Consider the following 12,343-nt stretch of genomic DNA (forward strand, 5'->3'; position numbering starts at 1 on the left):
ATTAAAAACCAGCTTCTTGTTAGAAAATAAACTTCCTTGTTGAAAAGTACTAGATCTAGAGCAAATCAAGAGAGGAGATGGATTTCCTACTGGTTTGTATGCTCTGTGCCTGGACTAATTTAAGATCACTTCAGTTGTTGTGATGTATTTATTCCCCAAAACTATATTCTTTTTATTATTATGCACTAGCATCTATTGGTTAAACATTTAAATATTCCCACATCCAGGGCTTCTTATTTCATCTATTTATAATGTACCCACCCATCAGTGATTTCATTTTGGCAGGCAAACCCCAAACAGCTATTCCTTATAATTGTCAACAAAACTATTGTGATCCATTCATCTTTTTAAAAATCATCATTCAGATAGAAACCTATGCAGCAAATACGCCACGACTGCTGATGAGAAGGGAAAACTGTTGACCGTTTTCCTGTCTGATGGAAAATAATTACTACAGGCAAGGAAGGGAATGCTGACCTGGTTGTTGCTCCCAGTCTTTCCAGACAAATTCTGTGTTCCCAGGCTATTCACCCTCAAATTCTAAAAGACAGATTGAATAGAGGGATATTTTTTTTTTCCTCTGTATCATAAAGACTGCCAGACTTGGGTCTGGCAGGCTGTGGGAAGGAATGCGTTTCAGAGCAGAGCATTTCCCACCATGAATGTCTCAGCCCCTCACTGTCAACAGGACATAAATGAGAGTCAGTCCTGGTATGAGCTGGTCTGACCCTGTGCATTTCACTGAAGGGCAAGGACAGAGCTAATACTGTGTGTGATTGCTCCCTTGGACGGTCCAGGTTGGAAGGCGTTCTGCATTAACTGAGCCTAGCCGGAGATTTGGCTCTTCCATAAAGTTCTGATTCATGCTCCTTGCAAGCTGAAGTTGGGTTGGCTTAGTTCATCTCTGCTTATAAAAATGCACTGGCAGGCTGCACAAGTCACGCGTGTTCCCAGTCCTGGACAAGTGGGGGAGAAGTGGGGAGGCAGGGGTGGTGGGGGTGTGACCCAGCCCTGGTTTTAAAACTGTGGTAAGCGTGTGGTCACTTTACCGTGTCCTGTTCTTGGGTAGCTCAGTAGCATCCAGCATCTGGTTCCAGCAATGCTGCGGCTCCTGCGAAGGCTTGCTGCAGGGGCTGATGCTAGCCATGGTGCAGCGCTGAGGGCTGGGTGATGCTCCAGAGTGCTTTTCTCTGTTCTCCTGTTGCTTGCAAAGAGGCTGTGTTGGTGTTCGGTTGTGAGGGGAGTTTGGCTTCTGGGTTGCCCCACGGTGACCTCTTTGATAAGTGAAGAGATGGCATGGACAGGCACATCAGTTGCTCTCCCTGGGTTTTGTGGTGGGATTGGAAACCCAAGTAGGGACAAAGAGATGAGACTTCCCTGTGGTGTGAGAGGTGTAAGGAGGATCTTGAGGGAACTTCACTACCACCCACACCACCACCCCAAACCACAATTTTCCAGGTGACTGTATAGCAAAGCAGTGCCAGTTCCTGGTGCTTTGGAAAGTGCATATCTGAAACCCTACCCTATACCAGACCTTTTGATCACTGAGTCTTCATGTGTATCTGTTTCACTGTCTGCTAATGGCTTTTGTCTTGTTAAATGCCAGAGAAGCTGTTCTTTGTGAGAGCAGCTTGAAGCATTTAGGACTCATTAGACTTCAAAGGAAGGAGGCCTGTACCGCAAGCCAGAGGGGAGGAATTGGAGTGGCAAGAGGATCCCATTAATGGAGAACAAAAATAAACCCCAGACAGGAAGGAAAATCCTATAGGTCTGACTCGGAGCTGCAGTCCTGACACTGTGGCTTCCAGGACCAGTTGGACACAGGAGCTGCACAGGGAGAAACCCTCTGGCTTGGCTTCTGCCCACACTAGACCTGGATGCCCTGAACAAGCCTGGAGCCTGCAGCAAGGGTCCCGCCTGCGCCGGCATTCACAGGGATGCCCGCTTCTCTGGCGAGCACTGGCGTTTGCTGGTGGACTTGGACACCCAGGACCTGCATGCCAGCAGACCGTAAGGTATCAGGCACGTGCTTTGATAGGGGCTGCTGCTCTGTAATTGCCACATTGGTGAGGGAAGATGGGGCTGTAGTATGCTGGTAATTGGTTCCTCTTCTCTCTCCTTGAACATGCTTGCCACTTTAAATGTGCTTTATTCTGGTGAGGTATTTAATCTGTGGGAGGGAATGGGCTTTTTGTTTTTTAGGTACAGTGCTTTTGGTAAGAAGAGGATGTGCAGGGAATAGGTCCTAACTGAGTGATTCACGGGAGAGTGTTCCTGGGTGTTGTGCTGACCTGCTCTTGTCTCTCCATCTCTCCTGTTTCAGGGAAGATCCTCTTCCGCCGGAGTCACATCCGTGATGTTGCAGTCAAGCGCCTGATACCTATTGATGAATACTGCAAGGTGAGGGGAGGTTTCTAGCATCAACCAAAGATGAAGCCACCTTGATGAGGCTTGATCCTGTTTGGTAATATATAATTGTGTGCCAGTGCTGGGAGAACGGGGAGTGTGGGCTATTCCCCACTACCAAACCCTTTCTGTGATGAAAACCCATGCACTGATTTGCTTTTCAATCTATTAATGCTGAGGGCTTGGAGACCTGGGCTTGCTCCATGCCAGCTTGCACCCTGCTGCTGCTTTCCCTTTCTCTTCTCCTTTCTCAAGCTGCAAACCAGACCCAGCTTTCCAGATGGGCTGGAAAGGACTGGCCGTGTCCAGTCTGGTAGGTGGTTTGGAGTGAGATGGTTGCACATAGGACTAGGCTTGAAGGGCTTGGTTCCTTAGGGAGCCTTGTCTTTCCCATCTGCTGGGAACGAACCTGCTGTTTTATGTAGAAGACAGCTCTTTCTTGAACCGATGGTCCCAAACTGGGATGTAAACTCCTGTTACCAGTTATGTGAAACAGTTACTTGCAGAGAGGTAAGATGACTTGTACCTGCAGAAAATTATTGGAAGCCAACAGAGATAAGGCTGGGACTATTTGCCCCATATGCTTGAATGTAAAACTGTACTTAAGTTTAAATCAAATTGTGATGTTAGGGCATTTCTTTGGGCAGGGAGAGGAACAAAATACTGAAGTCCACAAAAATTATTTTCACACAAATATAGTATTCCACATGTCATCATGTTGAAGAAGTGCGCTAGTACTTGCAGCAGCCATGGAATGGTTTGAAGGTACGACCAGTACCTCCAAAATCCAGTCTGAATGCTGTTAAAGTCATATACAAAGACCACAGAGCCCACGGGAGAAGATGGGGAATTGGTGAAATATCCATCACATTCTTTGAGCACGGGAGGTGTAGCAGTGACTGTGGCCTAGGACTTTCCATGGTGGAAGAGACTGTGGGTTTTGGGACTCAGCCAGACCCATGGAAGGGATGTCGTGGCTGGAATAACAACTACAAGGATAAAGGTGAATTAGTAAATGCATCTTGACAGCTCTGCAGTGAGGCTGCGGGTGAAAACCACTGCAGGCCAGGATAGCTGATGGGAGCAGAGTGATGGAGATGTAGTGCAAGGTGTGCTTGGACCTGCATCCTCCATGCAGCGTGGGGGAGGCTGCTGGTACAAGAGACCACTTGGCTCCAGCTGGGCATGATCAGTCCCTTGTCTTCTGAGTCACTAAAAAGTGTCAGCTACATACAGACGCACACAACTGTAAATTTAATTTTGGGGAAGAAAAGGTCCCTAAGTGATAAGATGCTGCAGCTGTCTCTTTCAGAATGATGCCATTAACGGCATAAAATACAATGAATCCTTTTGACTTAACAACTGGAAAATAACGGCTGATGTTATATGATCCACTTGGGGAGCCGCTTTCTCCTCCTCCCATTAATGCATTACCAAGTAGGAACAGGCACACGGTGCCTGGCCTTGCAGTTGCTGCTAGTTAACTGTAAAGCTGCTGAGCTGAAGGTGGGTGTGGGACCAAAGGCTGCAGAGATGTGGAATGAGCAAGGAGTCGGCAGGAGCAGAGGGATGTCCCTTCTGGGCATGTCGTGCAGCAGATCTCAGCCACAGGGTCCCAGCACGCTCTTGCTGCTATGTTTATTGATGGATGTGGATGTTGCATGTGCTTGGAGGGTGGTGGTGCGGAACAGAAATACGGAATATTTCCTTCAGCTTGGCCCTCCTGAGTGAGAACTGAGGGTTAGGTGAATACATTGTGAACAAGTTCCCACAGAAAAATGTGTAAGAAGGTTTTGCTTTCTTGCCATCTCCTGCAAGAGAAGTAGGATATCTTCGTGCTCTGGGAGAGCCCTAGAAAGAAGGTGGGTAAGATCTGAGGTGGAACTAGGCAAAAGGATCAAGGGAAGGAACATGGAGCCTTCTCCAGGCCACAGAATCAGGGGGATTTTGGCATGGGGGAAATAGAGTAGATCATGGGATGCCTGGAACTGGGCAGTGGTACCTGTGGGTACCACCTGGGAATGGCATCCGTGCAAAACTTGGTCTTTGAATAGCCCTACCCTGGACCCAAAAGCCATGGAGTGAGAAGTTTTCTCTCTCCTCTTTCTCACATGATCTTGATCGTAGCTGGCCCAGGATTAGCGGTCTGACTGGCTGCTGTGCTGGCAGTGAATGACTGTGCTGAATGGCTGGAAGGGCTTTTGGGGGCCAGCAATTAGGTCAGTGTGGAGCCACATCTGATCTGTGTGGTAACCCCAGGGCTTTGCAGATGTGGCTTTGTCTCCAATGCAGAAATGAATGAAGGTTTGGTTCGCCCACACTGCTGTCACAAGACTGCTGTGACAGCAAATGGAGGGGAGGGGGAATTATATTGAAAAATGGTTAAACATCTGCTCCAGGTCAGGCTGCGGCACTGCTCTCTGATTTCAAATCGTCCCTTTTTCAATTGCAGGAGGTTTTTTTACTTTTTGCAGTTGCCAGCATCTGACTCTGTTCCCTCTGACGAGCAGAGAGCAAGCAGTTGCCCATCTTGCCTCCCCTGCCCAGCCCTCGCTGCAGCCCACATTGGAGAGGACCTAGAAGAGCTCTGGCCCAAGGCGAATATTGCTGTCCCAGGCTCTGCCCCCACCTCCTAGAGACAGGCACATTCTCACCCTGCAAGCCCCACCATTGAAGCCTGTCTTTTTGCAACAGGTTTCCTTGAAGGGAAAGGAGAAAAGCAGAGGCAGCGTATAGCTCCTGCCACCCGACAGCACACGTAGCAGCCTTCAGCCCTTGCCCTGCTGAGCTGGTGTCTGCGCTTTTGCCTCCTGTTGCTTCTCTCCCTGTCACTTCCTAAGCTGCTGTTGCCCAACGGAGCATTTTTGGGATGTGCTCATCAGGGCTGACAGCACTGAGAGTCTGCCACGTGTAAACTGCCCAGCCTTTCCCGAGGATGCCAGCTCCATGCCCACAGCGCAGCTGGGAAACTGAGCCCTGCCGTGACTGGGAGGCTGGATGCTGGGGTGGACATCCCTGTAGCTCTTACCCTGCGAGGGCACATCTGTCCAGAAGGCTGGAGCTGGGCTAAGCAGGGCCTGGGCAGTCTCAGCTTATTCTCCTTTAGTCTCCAGCTGCGGCTGGGGTAGTGTGGTGTGTGTACCTGGGGGCTGTCTGCGCCTTGCTCCGCTTCAGTGTGTGTTTGCTGTAGCTCTCCCCAGCCTGGCTCTGTGCTCCTGCATGCCAGGAACCACACGGGTGCCGAGCCCCTTGCTGTGACCCCGTCCCCAACACTGAGGGCCTGTCCTCACTCGGCTCCTTGCACAGGCTTGATGCTTCCGATCACCAGTGTCTCTGTTCCGTCCGCAGGCTCTGATCCAGCTGCCTCCCTACATCTCCCAGTGTGAGGAAGTTCTCCAGTTCTTTGAGACACGACCTGATGACTTGACGCCCCCCAAAGAGTAAGTTGGTTGAGTGGCTGCTACCACCCATGTGGTGATGAAACACAAACTGCCTTGAACTTTCAGGTGTCCATAAGTCTGATGTTCACCAGTTCCCCCCAGGAGTCACAGATCTGGGACTTGAAGGCTTTCTTGCAGAGGGAACAGGGGCTGTGGAGCTCAAGATGGACACCCCTGCCTTACCAGTCATCTCCTGGCATAGCCTTCTTCAGCAGGGAGGTGGAAACACTTCTCTGGGACCCTGTGAAGTGTCGGTCTCCTTCCAGGCCACTTTCTACTTGCAAATTCTGGTTTCAGAAACATGGTTAGTCTGAAAAGCCTCATTTCACATGGTTACTAACAACCTCTGCCTCATTCAAAAGGCTCTTCCCCTTAGCCATGTCCATGAGCCCTATCCATAACAACGCTCCAGTGTCTTTCCATGCAAAACAAGGAACATTTGCAAGGAATCTCGCGTGCCTTACGCAACTCTGTGTGGTTATAAGTCTTGTGACTATGAGCTACTTTGGCCAGGAGCCACCCATCTCTTACTAATCACAAGCAGCATAAATCTGAGCAGCCGCCTCCATCTCCTGCTATGCTGCTCTCTCTTTTTATGCTCCATGTGACACGATGCACGGCTCTACAAAGGCTGAGCAATGGAGGAGACTTGATTAATTGTGAGAGGAAAGGCAGTAAATTGATTTGACATCATTCTGTATTGGAAGAGTGTGGAGGTAGATAAAGGGATTTTGTTTTTCTCCTCCGAGCTGCAACACTGAGCCTTTCAGGTCTCCAGCTAAGTATTATGCTTGTGTGGAATACGTCTTCTCCCTGGGTTTTTGATTTTTTTTTCATTCCCTCTCTTAATTCCCCCTTCCCCCCATCCCTGCTTTCCTCCTTTGGCTCCTGTTTCTATTTGCTTGGCCTGTCATCATTCCTCCTGCAGCTCATGGTCACTTGATGAGATTGGTCTGAGGGCCCCGGAGCCCATTAACTAATTGCTTGCTGTCGGCTGGCGCTCTCATCCATCCTGCCCTGCTCTTGCTCACCACTTAACCTGCCGCCCCGTCGGTCATCCCTCAGCAAAGGGGCAAGCAAGGGACACAAGGAAAAGAGGAGCTTGCAAGGACATTGGGTGGGGGCTTATCGTGGGAGTTAACAGCTTCTGGGGCTGTTGTGGGGTGTGGGGGTTGCCTGTGCATGTGTCTGAGCCCTGCATGAAAGGGTGCTGAGCTGCTCTGGAAAAGGAGTCAGCTGTTGAACTGGCCTGTAGTTGAGGCACCTTCATACACAGTGGGTTAAAGGGCAGCTTCAGCCTTGCGCCCACCTTCCTCATCTTTATTTTGTCTTGTAGACTGAGCCAGAAATCAGAGGGGGTGGGGGCTGTGGCCAGAACAAGGAGCACATTCAGATGGGGAGACCTTTGGGTGCTGAGCATCAGCCCCAGAGCGGTGCAGCTCAGCACTCTGCTGCGTCTGAAGCGCTCCTGGCCACCCAGCCAGGCAGCGATCAGTGCCAAGTCCCTCGTTGTCTCCCTGGGTTGGGTTACAGAGCGAGGTGCCATCCCGAAGGCTGGCCCCAAGTATGTGCTTGTGTTGTGGGGTCCATCCTCGGGTATATCCCACCGTGTCCTGTGGGACTGCGGAGCAGCTCTCGCTGCAAAACTGCCAGGTGTTTGCGAGTGTGTGTGGCCGTCACAGTACTGGATGGGCAAGTGGGTGATGCACCACTGAATCCAGTGGTGGCCATGCTCCCTCCCACTGCCTGCCCCTCTCCAGGGAGGAGAGGCAAGCTTGCAGCACGCAGAAGGACTTAGCGGGTGACTCTTGTCCATTTTGCCTCCAGCAGCAAAATGCTGCAGCATCTCAAGGACATCACTGTTGTGTTTCCTATCCCAGCCTGAATGCCAGAGGGGTATTTATTAGCTACAATTCAAAATGCTAATTAATAAAAGTCCTTGACTCTCTCCTCTGGAGAGATTGGTGGGAGCCCTTTCCCGAGCCCCAAGTGCTGGCACGCCGCCAGCTTACCAATAACGAGATGAGGGCTGTGATAGACGGCTGGGCTGGATCAGACGTGATAGCGTGTCTGGGGTTTGGCCGGATGTCATCATTCATCCAGCAGATAAATACTTTTCTCCGGGAATTTGAAAGGGAGCCAGGCCACGAACAGAATGATGGGAAAAAAAAAAAAAAAAAAGCGGCTTTTTATGCTGGGTGGCTGAGAAGAGGGGATGAGGGAGGGAAAAAGGACTGGTCAGCATGCTCGGTGCCAAACCAAGAAGCCAGTCTTGTGGCATGGTGGCTGGGAGCCTTCCTGCTCCCTGTCCCTTCCCTCGGCTTCCCTGGCTGACACTTCGGGTTGCAGCACACCCATAGCAGTGGCAGCTGGTGGCACTGAAGGGGACGTGCCTGTGAGTGCTGTTGGGTGCATCCTCTGCTTGCTTTTCTCTGGGGTGCAGGTAGGATCCACCGAACCCACATCACCCCGGGATGTCAAACCACTGCCAGGGGCTGCAGCTGACCACAGTTCCTGCAGCTCTGATTTAACTGCAAAGGGTGAATTTAGTCCTCCAATCTGGCAGTGTCTGGGAATGGAAAGAAGAGGTTAGACAGCCCATGCATCTATCTCTGGGCCCCTGTGGTGTCTGCTTTCCCCAGTGCTGGAGCTCTTCCTGGGCTGAGCCAGGGATCTCCTGCTTTCCTGCAGTGCAGCTCCCTTCAGCATCCCTTGGCTGGTGTTGGAAGCACCAACAAAGCCAGGTTGATGCTGACACCAGCCCTGCAAGCCGAGTTCTTCAGCCCTCTCACTCCCTCTCCTGCTCTGCGAGCCCCAGCCCTGCCGCTGGTGTACGCAGAGGGAGGTCGAGTGGGCAGGGACTGAGTGGAGAGGGAAAGAGTCAAATGCTGACTTTGTGTGCCTTTGCCATCGCTGCCAGCTGGGCGGTAGGTCACAGCCGACAGCGGGGCTGAGGCAGAAGTCTCCAGCAGTCGGTGGGTGGAAGAGGGAGGTGAAGCCCTCCTCCGTCCCCTCAGCACACACCTGCCAACTTTCCAGCATCCTCCTGCCCAGAGCGACCACTTCAAACAGGACAGCAGATTGAGCTTGTGGTGTTTACACTGGCAGTGATGATCAGTGGCTTTTTGTGACGTGGATCCCTGTCCAGCAAGCTCTGGACTGGGATAACTAATTCCACTGCGGAGGGCTACCCGGTGGTGGGTCAGAGTGGGGCTGTAATCCAGAGCGGCTGGTTAAATTTGGGAAGAGGTGACTCCACAGAACTGGGGGGCAAGGGGCGGAAGGAGAAGAGAAATGGTTATGGAAAGAGAAATCCTCTGGGAAGTTAGCAGTCTGTGGAGATGCGGAATTTTTTTCGCTGGTGTTGGATGGAAGCCTGATGAAAACTAGTTTCAAAGAAGAGAAATCATCAAATTCCTGCTCCCTGCATATCTCAGCAGGTCTGACCAGCAGCAGGATGCTCGGCTGCTGGGGTGGGAAGTTGCTGTGTACAACCCCCTTCCATGCTTCTTGAGTTTAAAGCCGTTTTTAGCCGCGGCAGAGTTTCTGGAATAAGGCTGGGGAAATCTGAACGGCTGGGCACAAAGCCACTGCTGAGTCAAGGCATTCAGCTGCTAACTCTCCTTGCCAGCTGAATTTCAGCTCCGCAACGTGCAGGAGCCCAGGTTAACTCTGCAGTGAAGCAAGATCTGAAGTGGTTATTTAATAATTGTCCACAGTGTCCAAGCGGGGCGTGCTGGGGAGGGAGCCGTCCTTGTGCTGCTTCCCAGAGGCTGCAGAGCTGCTGTCCTCGGTAGGAGGTGTCCCTGGCCATGAGAAGCCTCTTTCTTTAAAAGCATCTTTCATTGGTTTTGGTAGGTGAGCATTCCGTCATGTATAAGACACTTAAAATTGTTGTTTCGAACCTTTTAGCTTATGAACCTCGGGTTTCCCACCCTCCCCCCCCCACTCAGTGGGATCACAGGCACCTGGAAAGCAAACTTATTCTACCTCAGTGTGCTTAAAAGATGTCCTTGAGCACCGCGCCTCGCTCCCTCTGGGGGCTGTGGATTAACAATTTGAAAGCTACCGGCTTCAGGAGTTCCTGATGTCTTTAAAAGGTGTAAATTCCTCTTCTCTCAAATATCTTCATCATTATACGCTGGGTCTGTCTGAGTCCAGCAGGTCTACCACAGTAAGAGGGCAGGGCTGAAAGGCTGGCGTGGGCTCCCTGGCTGCCCACACAGCGTGCGGGGCTGGGGCGGGCAGCAGTCCCAGCACCAGGATTCTCTGAAGGCTTGTTAAGGGCTCACGACCTCTACAAGAGCAGATGATAGCAGAGATGGAGCCCACATCTCAGCAGAGGCTGTGGTGAGTGGGATTCCATCTGCGCCTGTCCTGTCGTTGGAGATCCCAGCTGGGGGCTTGGCCGGTGAGCTTCAGCCGCTGCTCCTCCCTGCTTGCTGAGGTTCCTTGGCTTTCCCAGCTGCTACCACCCAAATAGGTGTACTGGGAGCAGTGCTTTCTGCCTGCTGGGTGGGCTGTGGGGTGGTGGGAACCAGAGAAACCCCACACCTGACTTGCCTAGTCTGCAGCCAGATGAGAAACCTCCTCCTGCTACCGCTAAGCAAACATCCTCCAGGAAAGGCATTGTGCACATCACTTGGACTGCTGCTTCCCAGTTTAGCTGATCTTCGAAGCCCTTTGCGTGAAGCGAGAGTGGGTGGCTTTCCCTGACGCCGTCTCAGCCAGCGGCATTGCTGTGGGGCTGTGCTCCCCTTTAGAAGGTGGCCTCTGAGACTTGCTCCTCTCCTGGCAGGAAGGCAGGCCAGGCAGGCGGGTGACCCTCTGGCTGTGATCTCTAAAGCAGGTCCTGCTCACAGCGCTGGCTCCCTGCCCCAGTTTCCCAGCACTCCTGGGTCCTGGTGGCTGCAGCTTCTGCTGCCACAGTTTATGGTTATAGACCCCAAATGTTGAAAGCGGAGGGAGGAAGCACTGAGGAGCTATGTTTTCTTTCCACTGATGTCTTGCAGCTCCAGCACTGAGCTGTAGGCAGGCACGGAGCCTCCCTGAGGATTTTGATCCAAGGTGCTGACCTGTGGACCTGTGCTTTGCTTCTGCCTGCCAGGGAGGATGAGCATGCTCAGGGCCAGGGTCCCTCTGTGGTGGCCTGGAGCTCACCTGGCATTTGCCACCAAACAGCAGAAGCTGGAGAGGTTTGTTTGCGGCTTACTGGAGGATGGCTCCTTTTCTCCTTGCTCCACAAACCTTGTCCGTCAGAGCTCTCTGTTCCCCTGGGACACCAGCAAAATGTCCCTGTCGCTTTGGCTGCTCCGTGGGGCTGCAGCATTGCAGCTCCTCTGTGCAAACACACCGAGGACAAACCCCACTTGAAGCAGGGCTGCTGATGGCTGCCAAAGCCTGGGAAAACTTGGAAAAATTGTTTTCTTCTTTCCTTTGTGTATGTGTGGGTACCCTCTAAGCTCACATCCCCAGCTTGCCTTCCTGCTGTTTCTCCCAAAGAGCCCTTGCCTAAAGGCAGGGGATTGTGTAGTGGTTCAGGGCTGGTTCAGCTCTGCTGCTATGGATGTTCCCTTTGCTGGGGTGGAGGACCAAGTGTAGAGGGAGTAACCCCGCTCCTCCCTGCCACGTGCCAGGGGAAGCATCACCAGAAGGAGAAGGTGGAGGGGCAGGACCTGGGTCCAGCGCTGCATCCCAGCTGCTGCTGAATCTAAGGGCTGTTCATCCTGGGGGCTGCCTGCGCCATCCGGATTGGAAGGTGTGTGATTATAAGCCAGGACCTGACCAGGTGAGGAAAGTGTATGCTGCTAACGAGGCTATGCCTGCAGCAACTTCAGCAGCTTGTCGTTACTCCATTAGTCCCAAAGCCCCGCGGATGTGCAGTGAGGTGGGGGTGGCACTGGCAGTCGCAGTAATTGATTGCTTCCCGCATGCAGACTGACAGGGACGCCAGGCAGGCACCAGCCCCAATAAATCAGAGAAGGGAGAACTGGGCTGAAATGAGACTCGGGGCTGATGTGATCTGATGCGCCAGCTTGCCTCCCGTAGGGGCTGGCTGAAAGGTCCTGCTTAGGGCCGCGGTGCTGGCAGCCATTGGCAGCTAAAAGATTTGTGTTCGGTCCAGAGAAGAGGATGCTGGACAGAAGCATGTTTCCATCATTAAAACAGGGAGTAAATCTGCTCCTTTCCCTTGTTTCCATAAACTGGAAGTGCAGACTGGTAGCCAGCATCTTCCAGAAGCAAGTCTTGTCTCTTCACGCTTTCCTGTAGCTTTTTGTGTGCTTACCTTTCCTCGTATCTGCGCTCTGCTAGGGGCAAAAGTTTTCATTGTCACCCTGGTGTGGTGTTTGGGGGATAATAGGGACATAAATTCCTGGGCCAGGTGACAGGGAATTTAATAGAAAAAGAGGAGGCTCAGGTCCCTGCTCCAAGATGGAGTGGCTGCCCCACCTAGGAAGCCATTCCAGGAGCTTTTGCTGGTAAACTAGAGATCCCTG

The 12,343-nt window shown here is 52.1% G+C and overlaps 1 protein-coding gene across 4 annotated transcripts in view; it reads left to right on the forward strand.

Moving 5' to 3' along the window:
• The window catches only part of SH3PXD2B (SH3 and PX domains 2B), an 84,805-nt gene that overhangs the window by 49,744 nt on the left and 22,718 nt on the right, over positions 1-12,343 (forward strand). For all 4 annotated transcript variants that reach the window (XM_080398199.1, XM_080398200.1, XM_080398201.1 and 1 more), the window contains 2 exons: positions 2,324-2,400; positions 5,755-5,846. In XM_080398199.1, the coding sequence (XP_080254325.1) occupies positions 2,324-2,400; positions 5,755-5,846 (169 nt within the window). The remainder of the gene's footprint in view (positions 1-2,323; positions 2,401-5,754; positions 5,847-12,343) is intronic.

Source organism: Falco punctatus (assembly GCF_963210335.1).
Source record: "Falco punctatus genome assembly, chromosome: 8".
NCBI lineage: Eukaryota > Metazoa > Chordata > Aves > Falconiformes > Falconidae > Falco > Falco punctatus.